The following is a 24042-nucleotide window of genomic DNA, read 5'->3' as shown; positions in this document are numbered from 1 at the left end:
ATTTGGACAAATTTAAAGGCAATTTTCTCAATAATTTGACCTATAGATTCCAGATTTTCAAATAGGTGTATCTCAACAATTAAAAAAAATGGACCCTTATGACTAGTTTTGTGGTCCAGGGTCACAAATATGAAAATGATTAGCTTAAAATGAGCAGGATTTAATGTTTTAATTCAAAATTGTGCTGTTTTTTTCTTCAGAAGACCACAAGGTGAGGGGGCAGACCCTGGGTCTTCTCAGTCTAGGCCCTCTCTTAGGGATCTGCACTCTCCTCAAGCCATGTGTAAGCTCACAGTGGAAGACGATCTGAAGAAACTTGTCACGCCAGAAAGTCCCCCATCTAAGCAGCACAAGGACAAGGTATGTTCACTGAAAGAACCATAATACTAAGCCATTGTGCTCCATTTTTGAGTAACATAGGCCGATCTCATTAATGGCCCCGTTTACATGTGGTATTAGGGCTGAACAATTCATCAAAATTGTGATATAATTCTTCTAATTTAAATAAAAATAGCAGAGTTCACGATAGAACTACACTACCAGTCAAAAGAAGTCTCTTCTGCTCACCAAACCTGTATTTTTTTATCCAAAGTACAGCAAAAACAGTAAATTTAAAAATTATTTTTACTATTAAAATTACTGTTTTCTATTTGAATATATTTTAAAATGTAATTTATTCCTGTGATCAAAGCTGAATTTTCAGTATCATTACTCCAGTCTTCAGTGTCACCTGATCCTAGAGACATTTATGTTACAAAATATTTCTATTTCAGATAAATGCTGTTCTTCTGACCTTTCTATTCATTAAAGAAACTTGAAAAACTGTTTTTAACGTAATAATAAATGTTTCCTGAGCAGCAAATCAGAATATTAGAATGATTTCTGAAGAATCATGTGACTGAAGTAATGATGCTAAAAATTCAGCTTTGATCACAGGAATAAATTACATTTTAAAATATATTCAAATAGAAAACAGTTATTTTAAAAAGTAAAAATATTTTAAAATGTTACTGTTTTTGCTGTACTTGGATCAAATAAATTCAGGCTTGATGAGCAGAAGAGACTTAAAACATTAAAAATCTAGCTGATGAACAATACGCATAAGAAAAAACAACATTACAATAACCGATATTATTGTGTGTTGGTGTGGATGTTTATATACGGTTGGGGAAAATAATTATTTGATCCCCTGCTAATTTTGTACATTTGCCCAGTGACAAAGAAATGACAGGTTTGTATTAACAGTGAGAGACAGATTAACAACTAAAAAATCACATCTCAAAAAAGTTTTAAATTGATTTGCATTTTAATGAGTGAAATAAGTATTTGACCCCCTATCAATCAGCAAGATTTCTAGCTCCCAGGTGTCTTTTATACGGGTATTGAGCTGAGGTTAGTAGCACTCTCTTGAAGGAAGTGTTCCTAATCTCAGTTTGTTACCTGTATAAAAGACGCCAGTCCACAGAAGCAATCAGTCAGTCAGATTCCAAACTCTCCACCATGGCCAAGACCAAAGAGCTTTGCAAGGATGTCAGGGACAAGATTGTAGACCTACACAAGGCTGGAATGGGCTGCAAGAACATCGCCAAGCAGCTTGGTGAGAAGGTGACAACAGTTGGTGTGATTATTCGCAAATGGAAGAAACACAAAATAACTGTCAATCTTCCTCGGTCTGGGGCTCCATGCAAGATCTCAGTTTCAATGAGAGTTTCAATGACCATGAGAACGGTGAAGAATCAGCCCAAAAGAATCATCCCCACTGCGGGAGGATCTTGTCAATGATCTCAAGGCAGCTGGGAGCATAGTCACCAAGAAAACAATTGGTAACACACTACGCTGCGAAGGACTGAAATCCTGCTGTGACCGCAAGGTCCCCCTGTTTAAGAAAGCACATGTACAGGCCCGGCTGAAGTTTGCCATTGGACATCTGAATGATTCAGAAGAGAACTGGGTGAAAGTGTTGTGGTCAGATGAGAACAAAATCAAACTCTTTGGCATCAACTCACCGTGTTGGGAGGAGGAGGAATACTGCCTATGACCCCAAGAACGCCATTCCCACCGTCAAACATGGAGGTGGAAACATTATGCTTTGGGGATGTTTTTCTACTAAGGGGACAGGACAACTGCGCCGATTTAAAGAGACAATGGACAGGGCCATGTACTGTCAAATCTTGGGTGAGAACCATTGAAAACAGTTCATGGATGGGTATTCCAGCATGACAGTGACCCAAAACACACAGCCAAGGCAACAAAGGAGTGCTTCAAGAAGAAGCACATTAAGGTCCTGGAATGGCCTAGCCAGTCTCCAGACCTTAATCCCATCGAAAATATGTGGAGGGAGCTTGGAGGTTTGAGTTGCCAAAAATCAGCCTCGAAACCCTATGACTTGGAGAGGATCTGCAAAGAGGATTGGGACAAAACCCCTCCTGAAATGTATAACTTTTTTTTTTACACCGCGTTCCAAATTATTATGCAAATTGGATGTAAGTGTCATAAACACACAGTTTTTTGTTTTTCAATTAAACTCATGGATGGTATTGTGTCTCATGGCTCTTTGGATCACTGAAATGAATCTCAGACACCTGTGATAAATAGTTTGCCAAATGAGCCCAATTAAAGGAAAAGTACTTAAGAAGGATGTTCCACATTATTAAGCAGGCCACAGGTTTCAAGCAATTATGGGAAAGAAAAAGGTCTCTCTGCTGCCGAAAAGCTTCAAATAGTGCAATGCTTTGGACAAGGTATGAAAACATTAGATATTTCACGAAAACGTAAGCGTGATCATTGTACTGTGAAGAGATTTGAGGCTGATTCAGAGCACAGACAGGTTCGTGCAGGTAAAGGCAGAATGAGGAAGGTTTCTGCCAGACAAATTCATCAGATTAAGAGAGCAGCTACTAAAATGCCATTACAAAGTAGCAAACAGGTTTTTGAAGCTGCTGGTGCCTCTGGAGTCCCGCGAACATCAAGGTGTAGGATCCTCCAGAGGCTTGCAGTTGTGCATAAACCTACTATTTGGCCACTCCTAACCAATGCTCGCAAGCAGAAACGGTTGCAGTGGGCCCAGACATACATGGAGACTCATTTTCAAACAGTCTTGTTTACTGATGAGTGTTGTGCATCTTTGGATGGTCCAGATGGATGGAGTAGTGGATGGAACATGTCCCAACAAGGCTGCGACCACAACAAGGAGGTGGCGTTTTTGGCCGGAATCATAGGGAGAGAGCTGGTTGGCCCCTTTAGGATCCCTAAAGGTATTAAAATGACCTCGGCAAAGTATGTCGAGTTTTTGACTGACCACTTTCTTTCATGGTACAAAAAGAAGAACTGTGCCTTCCGTAGCAAAATCATCTTCATGCATGACAATGCACCATCTCATGCTGCAAATAATACCTCTGTGTCATTGGCTGCTATCTGCATAAAAGATGAGAAACTCATGGTGTGGCCACCATCCTCCCCTGACCTCAACCAGATTGAGAACCTTTGGAGCATCCTCAAGCAAAAGATCTATGAGGGTGGGAGGCAGTTCACATCAAAACAGCAGCTCTGTGAGGCTATTCTGGCATCCTGCAAACAAATTCAATCAGAAACTCTCCAAAAACTCACAAATTCAATGGATGCAAGAATTGTGATAGCGATATCAAAGAAGGGGTCCTATGGTAAGATGTAACTTGCCCAGTTAGGATGTTTTTGATTGAAATAGCTTTTGATTTCAGTAAATATGACCACCTAATGCTGCAAATTCAGAAAATGCTCATTTTCAGTTCTTTACAACCTATACAATGTTTTAACTCTGTTGTGCATAATGATGTGGAACAGTGCATTTTCAGTTTTTTTATTTTTGAAATAAATACTGTTATCATTAGGAGGTTTGTTCAATAAAATTCGAATTATACCCTAATGGTTGATGACTTAAAAATTATACTGACTGTCATTTGCATTGACTAATTATGAAAACCAGAGTAAGATATCATTTGCATAATAATTTGGAACGCGGTGTATTTGTTTTTCTGGATTTTTGTTGTTGTTGTTGTTGTTCTGTCTCTCACTATTCAAATAAACCTGCCATTAAAATTATAGACCGACCATTTCTTTGTCAGTGGGCAAACATACAAAATCAGTGTGGGATCAAATAATTATTTTCCCCACTGTAGTTCTCATTATAGTGTCCTTTATTGTTATGGTTCTTGGTGTGAATGGTAATAGAGGGTCAGTGACATCAATCATATAATCCTTTTCTTCCCTTCTCTCCAGTCCTCCTCAGGTCCAGCGAGCTCAGGGCGGCGCTCTCTTCACCGCACCCTGTCAGATGAGAGTATATACCGGGGTCAGCGGCTGCCATCTCTGGGGGATTCAGTTCTGGAACAGGCTCTGGCCAGCGACGTGCTCTTCAGCTGCTCTACCCTTCCACGATCGCCAACCACCCGTGGTGCCCCACTGCGCAGGCCTTCCTACAAAATGGGCATCAAGATGCATGGTGAGACAACTTGTCATGATAGCACAATCTATAGAGATGTCCTAAAAATGCTAAATAACATAGAACAAATCTGTTGAGCCTGGAGTCATCAACAGGGGCTCAGAGACATGACAGCAGGAGCTCCACCAATTATTGTTTGATCTCAAACAAATATTACTATAACTTCAAAGCTGAATGTTTCATTGTCTGGAAAGTTTTTTACTTTTTTACTCAGTACTGCAAGTTCTGAAAGTGCACTGCAATGTAGTTCAATTAATTAAGGTTGATCGTGCTTGCCTAGGTTTGCCCTTGATGTTGTGATCCACACTCCACAAGCTCTAACTGGGCAAAAGCGCACAATCCCACATATGCGCACACACACACACCACCTCATGTTTTCTCATTGGCTATGTGTTAGGTGACCTCTCAGCGTCTGACACCTCTCTAGCAGACCTTCACGAGCGACAGAGGCCACCTCCTCCTGAACTGGGTCTCATGCCCCTGCCGGACACGGACACAGATAGCGGCCTGGACTGGACCCACCTCGTTGATGTTGCCAATGCTTTCGAGGGTGAGAGAAGACCACAGCGCAGTGAGCCCTTTTCCTCTTCTCTTTATCTCTCCTCTTCGGCTATGTCACAGCTTCGCACAATCCACCTGTTCGTCTTTTGTAAGAGAAATATAATGTAAAAAATGATGGGTCTTACTGAAATATGTAGTAGAAAACCCATGAAATATTTACGTTATTTAAAAAATCCACATTGTTTGATACATATTTTGGATTATAGGGGGCACCGTTATTTTAACAATGTCAAATGGATGCACTCTGTGTGCTATTTTTACAGCAACACAACTTTGAATACACACTTCAGAAAATAAAATACTGATATGATGAACACAGTTACTGAAAGAGCATACAGGTGCCAATGGATTTAAGCGTAGGCTTAAACCTAATGCCATACCATATATTTTTTTTCCCACAAGGAGTCTAAACGCCCCCAGATATTGAGTGAAATCCGCTCTGAGAAACTCTATAGTGGCTGCGGTGTCATGACAAGCATCAGCATGTTTACATCCGGCCAGGATGGCATCTAACGTTTCTTGTCTCTGCCATTTGTAAGCTCTCTCAGTAGCTGTGGTCGACTAAAAGCCTCAAAAGGCATCAGGACTAAAGTGGAAAGAACAAAGACGCAGGTCTTTAGGAAATTTATTTCGTCCACAGGCATCTTTCCATTCGCTTCCCCTCTTGTTATCTCAAAAAAAGCAGTGAAGACTTACATTGCTTCTATTTTTGCCTTTCGACTAAAAACTACAACCAAAAGCCACACAATGTGGCACTGTATCAGTATTTTATTTTCCAAGTTGTGTTGGGGTAAAAATAGCAACAGGTAGCGCCATCATCAAAATTATTGTGCCTCCCTTAGTCCAAAAAATGTATAAAACGATGTAGATATTTAAAAAAAACTTAAATCTTTCATTCATTTTCCACTACATGTTTCAGTAAGAAACACAATTTACGATGTTTTAAGCCATACAAGTTTCTATGGGCACTTTCATATGCCAGGGATTGATCGTTTGATTCATAAAATTAGTTGTAGCAAGATAAAAGTGTAGACAATTTTATTCCAAAGATGTAAAAACTGCCATCTCAATATTATCTAACACCATCCGCAAATGTTGGGAATGAGAATTCTTCTGTGACAGTAAATTTAAACAATTTAATGAGATTGTTAATAGTGTTTTAAGGGAGTTTAATGATGGATCACAAAGCCAAAAGTGGCCATATTTAAAGAAACACACATTACTAATCAAGAACTTCATGTGTCTTAAACTTTACAGTTCTTTAGGCTTATGAAGTTAAGGATTTATCCATTTTGTGTCAAACCATGATTTGCTGAAATGCAAGGATTAAGAATAATGAGTGAACTCCTGTTACATTAATGGGAATGTCCCCTGAGGACTTGCACTGATGGACAGATGTGAAATTATGTCTTGGAATGTGCGTCTGTGTTAAGCTCGAGGTGCTGCTTTATCATATGCCTAATGCTGCCTTCACAGTTAAATTAATGCTCTGCTTGTCATCACATCATCATCATCATCATCATCTCTCTCTCAACTTCATCACTCTTCTTCTTCCGTTCGCCTCTCAGTGCAGAGAGGGTTTATGTTTAGCTCTCAAGACCTCAGTCAGAGAGGAGAGACTTCACTCAGTCCCCAGCATCTAGAGCTGCAGACAGTGCCCCACACCAGACTCTCTCCCAGGTACATCCAGCATCTAATGTCTAATTCTTATTTTATGTGGTTTATAGGGATGTAACGATGATATCAATATCGTGGTATCGATAGCAAAACATATTATCGATATTATTGTGGTCACATTGACGATATGAAACGATAGGTCTTGAGGGCAAAAAGTGAAAAAGATAAAAGGTCTTTAAAGTTGTGTTTTGGGCCGTTATGTTTAAACACAGTATCTGTCAAACAGAAAAAAAAATGAAAGCACAATATGGCTTCATCCCTTCATCAAGTCTGTTTTTGCTGTGCATTTCAAACCCAAACCTATTTAAAAACCTTGTTGTCATTGTTAGAATGGTCACGGATCTCCACGTAAGACAGTATATTACAAATAAGGGTTGAGTCCCCTTTAAAGTTCAGGTACTAGTCAATTCACTGACTTTTTCTTACTTACGTTTTCTTAGATGAGTACATAGGATTTCAGCTCTTACAATATTATTGTATCGTGGGATTTTGATATTGTTACATCCCGAGTGGTTTATGTTGTAGTTTTTTGCATGTCATCTGTTTTGTCCTAACTCTGGTTCTTTTGTTAGTGAGGGTCCTTCAAGCTACAGTGGGAAGGTTTCTCAGCTGGAAGCTTTGGTGAAGATGTTGCAGGAGGACTTGAAGAAAGTGAGGAGAACTTATAAAATATTCTACAACTTCTATAACCCTAGGAACTCGAAAGTTGAAGGTAGTCTATACACCCTCGCATTTATCTTTCTCTCACCCTGTTTTTCTTGTCCTTCAGGAAAGGGAAGAGAAACTGAAACTGCAGGCACAGATTAAGAGGCTTTGGGAGGACAATCAGAGGCTGCAAGAAGAGTCTCAAAGCTCCTCTGCCAAGCTGAAGAAGTTCACGGAGTGGGTCTTTAACACCATCGATCTGAACTGAGCCATCTGCGGAAGACAGGCAAGATCAATAGACTTCTCTAGGACCAGACAGACGTGGGAGAGACTTTTACTCCTATGTGAGAATCGTCCATTCACAATTCAACATAATTTGATGTTCAAATTAGCATTCCTCTGCGAACTGTCAACACATCTGTGGCGATAATGACCAACTCTGACATGGCTCAAAGTCAGGGGAGGGCAAAAACACAAATCTTCAGCCCTTTTCTGTGATGACTTCTCCTCTCTAAATCCCCCGGGACATCATTAGAAGTGCCCACAGGAGTAACTAGTAACTGGCTGTGATGCCATTCTCTGCCTTCCAGGCTGTTCCACTCTGGTCCCTCCTGTGCCCTACTTACGACTGACAACCTGACATTTGGTTCCAGTCATTTGGACAGTGCTACACCCCTGCCCCACGAAGATCCCCTGCCTCAGAGCCAGTGTAGAAGACTCCTCTGCTACACGACCAATAGTTCAGCATCCAGTCGTAAAAATGTTGCGGCGTCATTGTGGTTTTGGAGTTCGTGCTGTAGAAAGCCTGTCCGCATGTTCTGGCGAAACCCATCTACAAACAGCATTTTTTCCTGAGGCGGCATGAATTGCTCATAATGAAGTTCAAACTTGTGTCGTGTTGTGATGTTTCATCTCTACATCAATTGAAGCAATAGCAGGGAGTCGAAATCCTTGTCCTAAAAACCGGACTTGCGCATACATATTGACTTATTGGCAATATCCTGCCTCGATTCCTCTCAAGTACATCTGTGGTACGAACGCTGATGATCCTACAAGTCTGGAATTTAAGGACAAGTCTTATTTTGGGAACAGTTGAGTTATTTATTCCGTTTATGTTTCGAGTAATCAATTACGATTCTCTATGCGTGCAGTACAATGGACATCTGTGAATAGTGTTTATTCCGCAAGGGGGTGTCACTTCATTTGGACTCTGTTTTTATTTTTGGTATTCTTTTTATTTCCAGTAGAGTTCTGCCTGAGCTGCAGTATTTTTTATTTTTTTTTCGTTGTGAGTTGTGGTGCCCTAGTCTGCTATTGTGTTGCTTTAGTGCCATCTAGTGGTAATAAGTGATCGTCTCACTTGACTTCAGCTCTAATCTATTCCAGTTTGTTTCCACGTTGCCTATACACACCCATAGTGATGGAAACCTTCCATTCAAACAAGAGATAATGCTATAAAAAGCAGACAAACGGGTATCAGGTTCAATATCAGGGACGAGAGGAGGTGCCTTTCTGAGAAAAGGGAAAAAACTAGAAGCCTTTTCAGAGGTTCTCATGAAAAATGCAATAGGCTGCTCATAGGAACTAGCCTTAGAAAGAATGCACTCTCACTGAGTCATTTCTCGGGTACTATGGCCGCCATGAGCGAAAAGAACGCGGAACCAGAGGGATGGCTTAGTTAAGAGGCTGGTTCGCTGTCTGGGATCAATAATATTGAACAACTGCCTTGCAATCTCACGCCCGGTTATAGCACTTTGCTCTTGTTGTCAGTTCCTCAGCCCCTCGTCTGAACATAGTGGCATTCCCAGAGCAAATCGGTCAGTCATCAGAGACCAAACATCCTGCCCTACTTCTATCACTGACCCAAGTAATGTATATTGTATAGCTCTCCATTTTCTGCTTCGCAGGGCCTGCTAGCTGGTTTCTCAGTTTAATGAAGACGGAGTCTTTAAGTATTATGAAGAAGATGTGCACAATGGATCTGGAGGTAACTTCGATTTGCAAACAGTGAGCAGCCATAATCGATTCTGTTCTAGGAATCACTCGAAGTTTATGAGAAAGTGCCTCCCGATGCCAGCAGAGAACGGCACACTAAGAATGCCAAACATTTTGCCTCGGTCGAAACTCGATGACCTGCACAACGTGGAGAACGACATGCGATTATTAGTTTCATTTCCATGTTTTCCTTCCTTGGTCAGGAGGGTGAAACAAGAGCATCAAACTCTGTGACCGCAGAAAACACGCCTGCTATTTATTCTCGCATCTCGCATCCCTCCCCTCTGGTTTGGTATTTGTTTTTCAACATTCTCAATCCTTTATCATTTTTAAACACATAAATGGTTTTGTTCAAGGTAAATATTGATGACTGTGGGAATGTGAATTTATTTTAATTTTTTTTTTAATTCATTCTTGATCTCTTATCTCTTCTATTTTTGTTTTTAGCTTCCTGAGTTCAATTTCTTTGCACTGTTTTTGTTTTGTTTTGTATAAATCTATCGCTATTGGTTTATGGACATGCATAAACATATGGCTCTCGATGTTGTTTCTTGTTCTTACGTATGCAGTCACTTTTGAGAGAGGCGAGGCTGGAATTGTTTTCCCTCCCTTGGTCTCTTTTATATCGTGTCATTAGACGTTACTCCATATATTCTCCCATCTAAACTTTAATGAATTGTGTTTTTAATGATGTGCACATTTTAAAAAGGAGCATTACGATTACAAACAAAAAGTACTGTTTACATATACTGTTCATCTTCTTTGTAAAGTGTAGAGGTTTAAAAAGAGACTTTCCAGTGATTACAGTATTAAGGTTTCATAAATAAATAATAATAAAAAAACTTGATTTGAGGTGCTGTAATTATTCATGAACTGGTCAAAACAAATGGCTCGTGCTTGCCGCCTGCTCTATGAGGTGTAATCTGCCGTTGCTTTCTGAGCCAATAAATTAATTTAAATGCCATAGTTGAATGTCATTCCACGTCTCCTCGTGTTTATTATTATTGCTGCAATCTGTGCCCTTGTTTTATGTTTTTGTCTTTCTCTCCATCAGTGTTGTGCTTTTGTGGGAGAGGCTGATTTTTGCCACGGTAGCGGAGAGGATAATTGCACCTTGCAGTGAGTAATCAGCAAAGCCTGTTGAAGAGCAGGGCAGGATTGCCAAGGGCTCCTCACGTCCTCCTGCTGATCTGCCTCTGATTGTGACGTTAACCCTCCCGTGACTGTGGCCCCAATTGTGGCAGTAGCGTCCAGTGATATAACTCAAGCTTCTTCTCTATGTGAAAATGCTAATACTAACCCAAAATGGAAAAGAATGGAAAGGGCATCTCTTACCTGCAGCAGCCAGAAGTCTGTGCAGCATCTACTGCCCAAGCTAGGGAAGTCAAATAATCTTGCTGGATTCTCATGCATGTGGTAGAAGACATTTCCGATATTTCAGCCAGCAAATGTCAATGGTGTTATTATTTGCCTCAGACTATTGGAAATGGACATGTAGAAGACTTGAGTGCTCAGACCCAGACTGAAGTGGAGTGTCCTCTGCTCGGGAACTTGGGTTGAACAATGCAATAGGGAATTTTTAGTGCACTTGATATAAACATGTTGTAGAACAAGTAGTGGGAGCAAAGGGCTTAGAGCTCTTCCCAGGAGTGCTGGCTGTTATAAACTCTGTCAGAATACTCTGTCAGTAGACGGAGTTCTCCACAATTTGCACTGAAAAAGAACCAGGATGGAAATTAGACAAAGAACTAATGCATCTCTTTCTACTTCCATATTTCTTTTAAAAGTATTGCCGTTTTTTTAGAAACCTTCTTTGATTATCCTTTTGGTTACGAATTTTGTTGCCGGTATTAACATTGTGCACTAGTTTTTATTTTAGACTAACAGTGCGTTTCCACTACAACGTCAAATCCGTGCTCAGTGCCGCTGGCAGTGCTACAATGCCACTGCCTTGGGGTGTGTCAAATTTAGGACAGAGTACGCCTCTGTGTTTGTACAATGTTTACACCCTGTTTGCGTTTCATCGTCGTCTTTTAACAGCGGTTTGCAAACTAAACACTGGCGTGTAATGAAAGCATGCAAAGTGCATTTACTTTTGCATGACTTTTTTCAATTATATGTGATATTCGCTCAGTAATCCAACAGTTCCGAAAACATACGTCAAAATCTTGCCTTGCCTACTTTTCACAGCAATTGGTTGTCGCCCGGCGTTTTGTGCCTTGAGATTTGCATAAAGTTGAGCAATGCCCAACCTTTTTGACACTCTCAGCCGCTCTCAACGTTTACTCCGCAATATATCGTTGTCTTTTAATGGCGGTTCGCAAACTAAACACTGGCGTGTAATGAAAGCATGCAAAGTACATTTACTTTTGCATGATTTTTTCAATTATATGTGATTTTCGCTCAGTAATCCACCAGTTTCGAAAAAAATGTCAAAATCTTGCCTTGCCTACTTTTCACAGCAATTGGTTGTCGCCCGGCATTTTGTGCTTGAGATTTGCATAAAGTTGAAGAATGCCCAACCTTTTTTCCGACGTTTACTCCGCGTTGCTTTCAATCCCATAATGCACCACGCAAGCGTTTAAGCTTAACTTCCATATGAATTAATTGAAAACGTTCACTCTGCTCGCTGCGTGCCAGTGGAAATGCACTGTAAGGCTACGTTTACACTAGTGCTTTTTTGACCCTCGAAAACCAAGACTTTTGAAAATGCTCCAGACCTCAATTTAGTTTGAAAACTCCAGGGTTGCATTACAAGGATCGTTTTCATTTTAAAATGCCACTTTAAAACATAAACGCATTGTATACAGTGTAAACAGGGCCTAAGGCTACATTTACAGTCGTGTGTTTTCGTTTTAAAACACATAGCTTTTGCTACGATTACGTCTGTCGTTTACAATATTCCGGCATTTTCGACCCTTGAAAACTGAGACTTTTGAAAACGCTGCATACCCTGTTTTAGTTTGAAAATCTGGGTTTGCATTTCAGTGTAAACAGACGAAAACGGAGACTTTTGAAAGCAATGGCATGGCTGCCCACATTCGCTCTACGTATCCTTGACGACAGACAGACTGCTCCAAGCACGTCGACTCATCCGCCATCTGAATTATAGAGCATCGACCTATGCGTACTGATGGTTGTACCTGCATGATTGGTCATATATGACGTGTTTTCGGTTGTGTAGTGTAGATAGAGATCGTTTCTGAAACGCAGTGAAAACGCCGTTGTAGGCGAGGATCGTTTTCATTTGAAAATGCCGTTTTAAAATGAAAACGCACAAGTGTAAACTGGGCCTAATACTAGACGACTCTTTATTGCTTTAGACACAGCCAGACTTTGACACTTGACTTGTATTCAGCACTACCTGTTCTAATAATTGGCACTTACGCAACATGTGCCCTTTCCTGCAGGTCTCTGGAAAGAAAGAACATAAATGCACTGCAAATGTAACATGTTACCTAATGTACATTACTTTCAAGACAGAAATATCTCTAGTTCAGTGCCCGTGAAGAGAAAACACTTGCATTTGCAGCAGATATTCATCCTCTAGCTCAATGGAAGATCATTTCTTGTCTGTATGAAATGGAAAACGGCTAATTTAGTGAGATGATTGTGTGTGCGCAATGCAATTAGACTAGAAGAGATAGGGAAACACCTCTGTGCATTTCTTGCATCTCTCACCAGTCTAAATAATTCATCTAGCCTGGAGTGGGTGGGTTTCTGATACTGACAATTTGTGCTGATGCCGCTATGCGCCAATGTCCATTATGACTATATATGTGTACACATGCCTCTTTGAGTGAGTGCTTGGCTGAATACATTTGTGATTCAGACATGAGGAACAATTACTCCTCCCTAATGGCTTTTGACGGTATTGATTTCGGAGAAGCAAGCATTTGTGCATGTACTAATGCCTGTTTGGAGCATCCGTAGTTTGAATCACAGCATGGGGCAATGTTATTGTATTAGAGCTTGAAAAACAACCCATTTTTCAGCCTCAAAGAATATACTTGTGTAAATAAAGTTGCACTCAGTGGTGCCACGTTTATAAATCCTGACTGAAACAATGCAGGACAGAGAGTCCCAAAAATAATGTCAGAGATGTGTTAACACTGTTAGAGTATGCGATAAAGGACACTTCCTGGCACTGATAGATAGCTCTTTGCTGGCTGTTCTCTACATAGTAGAGTACTTGCTATTGAGTCAAGGGTTGATAACAAAGGCCCCTGCTAGAAAAATACAGACTGTAAATGCAATATGCTTGATCTACACTGTCTCTTTAAAGTTGCAAGGTGCACTTTTCTTTCTATAAATGCCTTCTTATTGCATCATCTTTTATCGGAAGTTGAGGAAAATGTAACAAAAAGTCAAGAGCAACTCCCAGATTCCCTGTGGGTATGTTTCATCTCAGTTGTGCCAGAAGGCCAATTAAAAGCCAGTAGAAAAAAAAAAGAGAGAAAGGGGTGTGTGCATATGTATGGGATGCTGCAGACAAATGAAGCAGCAGATTGCATGAGTGGACCTGCGGGCTTCCTCACAAACAGGAGACAAAAGACACACTGTGTTCTCTGTGAGGTCTCTGTGGTCCAGATGTGTGACATTCTGTTGTGGGTGAATTAACTGTGTGTACTTGCAGTGCATTTAATGAACATTTCCCCCTTCTCTGAATCCATCTAATCCATTTCTCTTCCATGCAGTGGTATTAAATAACTATTTTGCAGGATAGTATCTACCAGATATATATGTATTATATTCTTCCTCTTTTGTTTTAAAGGGATCATATTTTGAGGAATCAGACTTCCCTTGATCTGTTTAGATAAAAGAGCTTGATGTAGTATAAAAACCCTTGCTTTCAGAACTCAAAGCATTCTAGTCCCAGTCTAAAAAGCATTTATAAAGATATTTCAGCTTGATTAAAGTGACAAAAGACACTGTCCCACAAGCCATCTTGAAACAGCTCGGTTGTGGTCAAGTATTTCTCACCTGACAACTGTTTTTGATCATCTCGCCGCCCTCAGTCAGGTCTGTCACACTCACTGATGAAGAATGATGAAATAAACAGCCTCTTGTTCTTTCCTCTGATTCCAGGTCCTGTGAAAAACATCTTCCATTAATCTATTCTGATAGAACAGCATTTTTAGTAAGGAACACAGTTGAGGTCAAAAGTTTACATTTACATTACATTTGGATGTTTAACAGACTTGCAGACTATATAAATACATATACATATAGTCCACAAGAGAAAATAATAGTTGAATTTATAAAAATGACCCCGTTTAAAAGTTTACATACACTTGATTCTTTATACTGTGTTGTTACCTGAATGATTCACAGCTGTGTTTTTATTTTTTTATTTTTTAGTCATCATTTGAATATCAGGCTAAATTTAACTTTTGTCTTCAGGTAAACATAGGCAAAACTGTACATTTTTAGGGAAAATGTACACATTTTCTGTTCAAAAGTTTACCCCCCTGGCTCTTAATCCATTGTGTTTCCTTCTGAAGCTTCAATGACCATTTGAACCTTATGTAATAGTTACATATGAGTCCCTCAGTGTGAAAAGATGGATCTCAAAATCATAGTCATTGTTGGAAAGGGTTCAAATACACAAAAATGCTGGGAAAAAAGAAGGATTTTTCTGAAGAACACAACAGGCAGCTTAACAGTTCAGAACAATCAAAGGACTCATGAACAACTATCACTAAAAAAAACAGCTGTGGATCATTAAGGTAGCAACACAGTATTAAGAAACAAGTGTGTGTAAACTTTTAAACGGGTTCATTTTTATAAGTTACTATTATTTACTCTTGTGGATTATACATAAACATCTTTTATGTGAAATGTCTTATTCAAGTCTGTACTTAATAAATATAACATGCACTTTGTATGATCCCTCTTATTTTTCTAAAATGAACATTTTGAAGATTCAGCAATGTGTATGTAAACTTTTGACCTCAACTTAATAAAATAAAATGAAATATTACTAATGCTTCATAATGTAACACCAGAAATGTTACCAGTTTTTTTTTTTAAACGTAAAATGAACTTACTGTATATTTTCCATGTCTGCTTCCTTTGACGTTAGGGTAGTGTCTACTGACGCACAAGTTCTTGCAGTGACATCCAATTAGCATTGCATAATAGCATTCTCTTGCTCCAGCAAGATTAGTTAGCTCTCTCCAGGTATAATAATCCTATTATTCCCAAACAACTGGAAATAAGTGACCAAGTATATTATATTGTTTTGGTTATTTCTAAGGCTGTTTATCTCTAGACATCCCCTTATCATTTCAGACACTTAACTTTTTTTTTTTTTTTTGCGAAATGTCACGTTGCATGTTTAGCAAAAAGGCTGTTTTAGAAGGATGGAGGAGTCTGGACACAAGAACACTGTTTATTCTACCATTTCACGACACGTCATCAATTGGTCATATTGGCGGCAGTGAATGTAAACAATGCCAGTGCAACCGAATGAAACTTGCATATTTTGCTGATTATCGCTGCTGAAAATGATCAATTATTGTCATGTTTTGACTGTACTAATTGGTCAGACTAGGAAAAACATTTGGAGTACTAAAAACTGCCTAAAGTTATAACAAATCAAAGAGAAGGAACAAAAGGCATTTGTGGTTGACCAAACTAAACTAGGACTTCCAGGGCAAGAATCTTGACAACATTCATGTTTGTTCTTATCATTTCTAATGAGGTAGGTGAAATATCAGGATAATTAAGGATAAGTCCTTCTATATATGATTTAGCAGATTCCACACATTTTTATGTGGTTTAGACAGCATAAATTAGCAGAACAATGTATTCAGTAGTACATAACCATGCAGTCCATGCTGCCGTTTATTTCAGAGTATCTCCAGTATGTCTGCACATCCGGGAAACTGAACAATGTAAGTGCAAACCCTCTATAGTCTGGTCAACTTATAATGCTGTTATAAGTAAAAACACAATGTGTTGATCTATTACAATTTCTTCTGACTGGATCCAGCAACCCCCCACCCCCACCCCCAATCCTGACGTCCCACAGTTTTTCTAATTAATTTAAATGCAGCAAGAAGTCCTAATGAGAGAAAAACAAAGATTAGAGATGATTACTCCACTGAATCACATGACAGAAATACAAATTGGTATGCCTGCAAAAGCGTTTCTCTTAATAAACAAATGCATGTTTCAAAATTGCCTGCCAGAAACTACAGAGGGAGACACTCCACCCCCAAACCCCCACCCTCTTTTATCCTCCCTCCCTGCCTCTGACACACACTCTCACACTCAGTTGCACACATGCCAGGATCCTCACACTGTACCTGAGCACTCCACTCCACGCAGCGACCACCCACGCTGGGATCCAGTGCGCGCCAGAGTCGGACAGAGTGGAAGGAACCCACTGCTTTCCACAGCTGCACAGCACCTTGGAGTCTCTTCCTCATCTTCCCCACATCATCATCACAGTGTCTTCAAACCAGTTAGATCATGAACCTGCTCCTTTCTGGTTGCTAAGGAGGGGAAATCGAGCTGCGAGGAGTGGACGAGGCGGTACTTACTAAGGTAACGTTAACGCGCGCTTCTAATCACAGTTGTTCGTTGTGTGACTGTGTGTCCACTGTAAACTTGTACCACTGTTCGTTCGCGCTGAATGATCAATTGTCATGTCCAGCGCTGGATTCAAGTGGCTCCCGAAGTGCTGGTGAGTTTGAAGTGAATCATCCTGTCGCCCCGCGCTCCCTGCTGTGCGCGCACTCGCGTGTGTGCGCGCTGTATTGAGGCTGGCGCGTGTCTTTCAGTGACAGGGTTTTTCTGCCTTCTATATTCGGCATCGCTCTGTGGAGTGCTGTGTGAATTGGGACCGGTGCTCCCGTGGGGATTGCGCTCTGAAAGCAGCTGTTTGTCTTTTTTAAATAGCTGCACATGTTTGTAGTGCAATGCGGCGCTGGGAAATCATGCCCACGCGCAAATTAATAACATTTCTACCTTTAGCTTCGCTGGTGTTGATCACAAACAGCTGTTGTGAGCGCCGCTCCGCATGTGGCCAGCGTGGAAGAGCATCACTTATTCAGGGTTAAGTCCACAAATGGTTCGAGGAGACTGAGAGCAAATACTTGAGAATTTTTGAGTCTTTTCTAGAGCACTCTTGCAGGTGACACGACATACGGCGAAGTGCAGTATGTGGACATCTCAACATAATCGTTTTTTTTTTCTCCAAGTTTATTTGGGACTCTTTTAAGGATGTTTCTAGCGAGGGCGTATGTGTAGTTTGTTGCAGTTTATTATGTAAAGTAAAAAAAGAAGAATATTATAGAATAGTGTTGTTCTAGTCAAGATGCTGTAATTCCTATAGTGTAACGTAACGTTAGCCAGTTTTGGCCAATGTTCCACTAAAAAGCTAGGCTATGGCAGTATTATTATTTTTGAAAGAAACACACATATGTTGGCTGTGTATGTCAACATACCTTCTCCATTATGTGAAACTGAAAGCTGATCTATTGTCTTCTCTGCTGACTCCAATTACGAGTGATCTAAATCGCTTTCTGAGCAACCTCTTAGACGCGTAGAAAGCTTAATCCCTCGGCGTTTATAACTTATGACAACAAGTGAATTTACAGGTTTAAGGTAATTAGAGGTGGCTATAACCAAACTGTTTCCTAAGTATAATTTCGTTATTTCAAAACCAACGTTTTTTCTGTCATTTATGTAAATATAATATTGATTTCTGACAGCTGCTGTCAGTTAGAAAGGGCGCGAATCGCGCCTAGTTGCTCATGCTCGGACGATCTTACCCGCGCTTTCTCCACACATTCAACTCTAAAGTGAGGAAAATTAAACTGAATGGAGCTTTTCTTTCTAGACCATTTTAATGATAGAAAATAGCTTTTAAAATGTAAAAAAAAACAAAAAACAAACACCTGTTATAATTTACTTGCTCAAATACTGCTCCAAATTTTTCATTTTGTGACCCTAGACCACAAAACCTGTCATAAGAGTAATTTTTTTTTGAAATTGAGATTTATTCATCTTCTGAAATTGATTTATGGTTTGTTAGGACAGGACAAAATCTGGAATCTGGGGGTGCAACAGAATTAAAATACTGTAAAAATTGCCTTTAAAGTTGTCCAAGTTCAGTTTAGTTTGAACACACTTTAATATATTTTCAAGATCTGAGGTAAACTGTCTGCTGTTGTTTTCAGTATGGCTATCAGCAGAGGTGGGACCAAGTCATTGTTTTGCAAGTCTTTGCATTCAAGTCTCAAGTCAAGTCCCGAGTCAAGACGAGCAAGTCCAAGTCGAGTTGCAAGTCCTCAACTTTAAGCTTCAAGTCCTAAACAAGTCACTAGTGCTGTTTGCCCAAATTAGTGTCTCTGTATTAATTACTACAGTAAATTTAAAGTCAATAATAGTAGGTATAATTACAAAAGATAGGCTATAATAATTAGTGATGTTTCATTGAGGAATTAATCATTGTTTGTGATCAAATATAGGCCTAATTGAATTAATAATTTATTTTAAGTCCACTGTTTCATTTGTTAAATATTCAGTGACTTTAATGAATCAGTTGAGTCAAATAAAATATATAAATATATATAAATATTTGAAAGGTTTGCAATTATTAGCCTACTGTTGTTTCTTCTTCTTCTTCTTCTTCTTCTTCTTCTTCTTCTTCTTATTATTATTATTATTATTATTATTATTATTATTATTATTATTATTATTATTATAAGTGGTTTATAGTGATTGTGTAATTCAAATGTCAAAGGGGCCGTTCATATGTCGCGTCTTTTGCGCGCTCGAGTTCCTTATTTCAAATGTAGACGCGCGGTATGCGCGCTCATAATGGAAGCGACGCGGTCGCGACCATAGATATAGGCTACTGTACGCGATGCGCTCGTTTTTTTCCAGGCGCGTCCGCAGGCATAGAGATAAAAACATCTCACCACAGGTCTTGTGACAAGAACCAACCGAACAGCTTCATCCTTTTACTTAATAACATTGAACGCACTGCCAAGTTGGAGAAACAGCTTATCATGGCTGTACAAGAATAACCATTTTTAAATAAATTTAATAGCAGAGCTACTGCAAGCGATTTTTAATGCTGGAAATCCATTTATCCTTTACTAAAACTTCCGCCTCTTCATGGAGAGCGGGTCATGGTTGCTTAAAGCCCGGCTCACACTACAGGAGTTTTAGCCCAATTTTGCCCCGATTTCCCCCTCCCAAACGCGGTGTTTTATAAATATAAATTATAACGTGTGTGTATACAGGCATATATATAAATAAAATACATTTGTATATAATTTTAAAACACAAAATAAATGAGGCTCAAACGTTATTAACAAACGTGCGTGTTTATTTTAGCACTTCAGTCAGTGAGCAGGCAGCCAAAAAATGCAAAAATAAATCAAATAAATAATATATTTAAATAAGAAAGTAGCCTAAATAACAATGTTAAATAGGCTATTAAACAAACATTCGTTGCAAAAATGTCGGACGTCTCATCTACTGGCCCAAGTCCAAATTGTCTTTTTTTCCTCTTTCCTCTTCCCCATTACGGCTGTTTTTAATAGCAAAGTGATTACATTTATTTTCGTTTCTTTAATTTATGAAGTTAATTTAGATATATTTTTGGAACACTTTTTGTTTGTTAAATTCAAGTTTGTTTGTTTTTAAAGTAACGACCAATTGCGACCAGCGACAGACAGATTAATTTAGCCTTCTCAAGTCATCACGATTTAAATTAAAATCCATAGATATAAAAAAAAAAAACGTTTAATCATTCAACCTAAATAAATGTGTGCTATTAGGCGCATCCAATCGTTTGTGCGGAGAGTGAACGCTGGAGCTGGCTTTGCCGGACATGGAGGCGTCAGTGCGATGTGAAACTTCATTTTTGCTCATAAAGGTATAAGTAATATATCATCCGGAATTGTAAAGGGTCTACCTTAGTTTGTGTAACAAACAGTATTAACAAAACGTGCTTTTAAAGAAAACAAACAGGATTCGCTTTCTGATGTCTTGGTGTTAAACAGGAGGGCTTCACAATAATTGACCGAAACCCAGGTAATTGCATCACAGACACGACTATCTATAGAAATTCTTTAAATTATTACTTCACTACTGTAAAACTACATAATTAAAATCGAAAACAAAACTCTTCCATTAGCTATGGGCCTAATCCATAAAGATGCATTTAGGCATTAAAGGTGCGTCCATGAGCAGATGTCGAGTCAGGATCGTCAACTTCATCTTTGAGACCAGGGGCGGCTGGCTCCTGGTGGGCGAAGTGCATCGCCCTCCTTGAGCCACACGAAAAAATAGAGGTGAAAAAGAGTCTTATTTTGCTGGTCCTAGTCTGCATATTACTGTACAATCAACAGCCTGAATGTCACTTTCCAACCTAAAACCCCGCCCCCTTGGGGCATCTCAGTCAGATTGAAAATCGCCCCAGCCGGTCTCATAGAGTTATATTGTGAGATTTGTTTTTTTTCACATTTTGAACCCTACAATGCATTTCAATGGGCACCGGAAGGGCTCGCCCCAACGTTATTTCGTAATACGCACTGATGCGTGCTCGAAGATGTACAGCACGCACGCGTGTAGCGAGACGTCTGAATGCATTGGCCATGCTTTCAATGGAGAGGGAACTTGTCAGGAACATGCCTGATTTTAATGAGAGGGTAATTGATCACTTTGCCTGCTTAAAAGAGAGGCGAGCAAAATTTCAATACAAGTGATGTGTGTTATTAAATGGTGCATTGTTTATGTTATCACGGTCGTAGCCAGCTATGAGGTCACCGAGGTCCGGACCTCCATCATTTTTTATTTTCAAAAATAAAATGTCAAGCTCTTTGAATGATTATTTAGCCGTTTAAACCACCTCATATCACATAAGTGTTTGCAATTCATGTTGCTGCGAGAAGCTAGCGCAGTGAACGGGGCTTGAAAACGCGTTGAGTGAGAGCGCGGGTGCAGCAGCCTCCGTTTGTTGCCAGATCCACCTTATTATACGTGTTTTTTGACTCGTTTGTCCAATTTAGTGTGACACTTTGGGACGTTTATAAAGTGGAAAGTTGAACGTTAGTTTTATGCCAGTGTCATTATTCTAACGTTATTTTTATAACTTGTTATAAAATAAAAATTATCTCAGCTAAAAAAAAACAACAACTTTCCATGTAAAACATTATACTGAATAAAAAATCTTTCACAATCATCTACATGTCTATACTGAAGTTTAGGCTATATGTAGTGCATTTGTGGGTGTTATTATAGCACAATTCTTAACACCTTACTTCGGACCTCACTAATTTTCAAACCCTGTTTACGGCCTTGTATGTTGTAAGTTGTAGGCCTATTCTTCAAATGTTGAATTTTAAATAGTTGTATTGATTGCATATTGGCAGCCAAATTTATACTGAATATGTTCTGAAAAGATTTGATTAATTACAGTTTTAATATGAGAAATAAAAAGTCTTTAATTGTAAAGCAGTATTGCTTTTTTTTTTTTGCTTTTTTTTTCTTAGAGGGCAAACTAGTTGATGACAATGTGTCTCTTGATGGCCATGGTGGAAGTGTTTCAGTGTATTTGAGACCATTGCGATAAATTTAATATAGCTATTCAAAATACTGTACAGTTTGTACAATTCATGCTTGATGTTGCCATCTACACTCAAAAAAATAAGTCATTGGATGAACTCAATTTAATTGAGGGCAGGATTTCCATCCAATAAATATGTGTGACCCCAACTCATAAAAAACAGATTCATGCAATAAAATGTAATTGAGTTGGGCCACCTCAATTTGATCAAATATAGTTTCAATGAAATTGATACGTTTTTGAAGTAATTATTTTATGTTTGTTAAACTCAATCTAAAACATTTAACTGGAAAACAAATAACTAGGCAGAAATTATTCTACACTCAAGAAATGATATATTGGATTTACTTAACTTTAGGCATTAATCAACTTATTAGGCATTAGCCATAAGATGGCTTTGTTACATCCATGGCATGCCCAACGTAGTTGTTTATTTTATTATTAAAACAACTTTAACTTATGTTATCAGGCCCTCAACCCAAGCACATGCTCTATGCATTCACCACAATGGTAACCCCCCAAAACACTACCATACCACAAACTGTTTTAAATACAAACATAAAAGAACATTAAACATTAACAAGTCTCCCAATTTTATCATTTTATTAAAAAAATGCATAAAATAAAATTTTATTTCAACATTTACTCTCCTTATCCAGCCGTGTGCAAAGCATGATGGGAAGGGGAAATCCACTTCCTAGTTACACAAGTAAAATAATTTATGTACTCTCAACTCTACTTAATTGAAATACGTTCTTTCAAAATGAAAATATTGAGTTGAACCAAAACGAAACTGTTTCAAATCAGTTTAACACAATGCAATTGTTTAAATGGGAAACCTAACACAATGGTGTTAAATGAAAAAGATTTTTTAAAATTAACTGTACAGTGTGGTAGAATCATTTTTTTGAGTGTAGGAACAGGGAAACCAAATCAAACAATGTAATGTAATGCTGTAAAGTTGGCTATCTGAATTTTATCATAATTTTACCCATTAAAGCGGTTATCTTTACCATCATCGGAACAGTTGCCCCCCCCCCAGAGATATTTGTCAGGAGCCGCCACTGTTTGAGACACTGACTCAGAAAATACTAGTAATATCAATAACAATAAATATCAATATAAAATTTTGCCCGACACATTCATGGTATAATAACTTTTGCTGGGGCTTTGCGGCCAGGTGCATTTGAACGCGGAACTCTTCCAGCTTGTCGCTGCTGATGGCAGCTAGGACACCGCCATGGCAGAAAAGACGATCGGCGGAGAGAGATCACGAGAGGTGCTCCCTCCGGCATGATAATCCTAATAATATCTTGTAGTGTGATGCGCCACGAATTTCAAATATTGTAGTGTATGCATGTTTAGGATTTCAGGTAAGATAATCTGCAAAGATTCTCCGTATGTGTGCGCTGCAACCAGATTTCATATTCGGTCAGGATTTTAAAACTCCTGTAGTGAGATCCGGTGTTCTAACATTTCATCTTACCTATCCTGACGCCAGTCACGCCACAGGAGCGCAAGCTGCAAGAGCGGTTTGGAAAGAAAGAGAAAGCAGCGCGCCTAGCGTTTTCCCCACGTTTTTGGCTCGAAATGTGAACGGCCCCTAAAACATTAAATATCCTTAAGATTATGTGGATAAAAACATTACAAGCGCTCACTTAGCGAGTCCCTCTCTGGCCCAGTGCCAAATCCTGCGCTAATCATACCAGTGTGATACGCTCCAGCCTATATTGATCAGAACTCTCCGAAGTTTTTCTTTAGAAGACTTGCCGAGTCACAGGGTTCAAGTCCAAGTCAAGTCTCGAGTCATTTCTGTCAAAGTCTAAGTCGAGTCGCAAGTCCTCTTTGATTATGTCAAGTCAAGTCACAAGTCATCAAATTTGTGACTGGAGTCCGAGTCGAGTCTCGAGTCATTGACTCAAGTCCACAACTCTGGCTATCAGTTCAAAACAAAAAATGATAGTCAGTGATATACAAAATGTTAGACAAACTCACATGGAAAAATATACTTTTTATCGCGTATCGCAGCGTTGTGTGTAGTTAGGACATGGTGTAAGACCAGAAGCCAGTCGCATTAAATTTACAAATGGCTGCA

The 24042-nt window shown here is 39.2% G+C and overlaps 2 protein-coding genes across 4 annotated transcripts in view; both read left to right on the top strand.

Annotated features, from left to right (window-relative positions):
- sipa1l1 (signal-induced proliferation-associated 1 like 1) overlaps positions 1-10332 on the top strand; it is a 113785-nt gene extending 103453 nt beyond the window's left edge. For 2 of the 3 annotated variants that reach the window (XM_073852914.1, XM_073852912.1), the window contains 6 exons: positions 201-360; positions 4255-4477; positions 4875-5048; positions 6607-6718; positions 7288-7366; positions 7485-10332. In XM_073852914.1, the coding sequence (XP_073709015.1) occupies positions 201-360; positions 4255-4477; positions 4875-5048; positions 6607-6718; positions 7288-7366; positions 7485-7628 (892 nt within the window). In that variant the 3' untranslated portion in view covers positions 7629-10332. The remainder of the gene's footprint in view (positions 1-200; positions 361-4254; positions 4478-4874; positions 5049-6606; positions 6719-7287; positions 7367-7484) is intronic. The other variant, XM_073852913.1, reaches the window with a different exon arrangement.
- Positions 10333-16681: 6349 nt separating this feature from the next.
- rgs6 (regulator of G protein signaling 6) overlaps positions 16682-24042 on the top strand; it is a 111824-nt gene continuing 104463 nt past the window's right edge. Inside the window, exon 1 of the mRNA XM_073816461.1 lies at positions 16682-16909. The gene's annotated coding sequence lies outside the window, so the exon portion shown is untranslated. The remainder of the gene's footprint in view (positions 16910-24042) is intronic.

Source organism: Garra rufa, chromosome 13 (genome assembly GCF_049309525.1).
Source record: "Garra rufa chromosome 13, GarRuf1.0, whole genome shotgun sequence".
NCBI classification, from domain to species: domain Eukaryota; kingdom Metazoa; phylum Chordata; class Actinopteri; order Cypriniformes; family Cyprinidae; genus Garra; species Garra rufa.
Note: the sequence above shows the minus strand (reverse complement) of the source record. Positions and strands in the feature narration are given on the sequence as shown.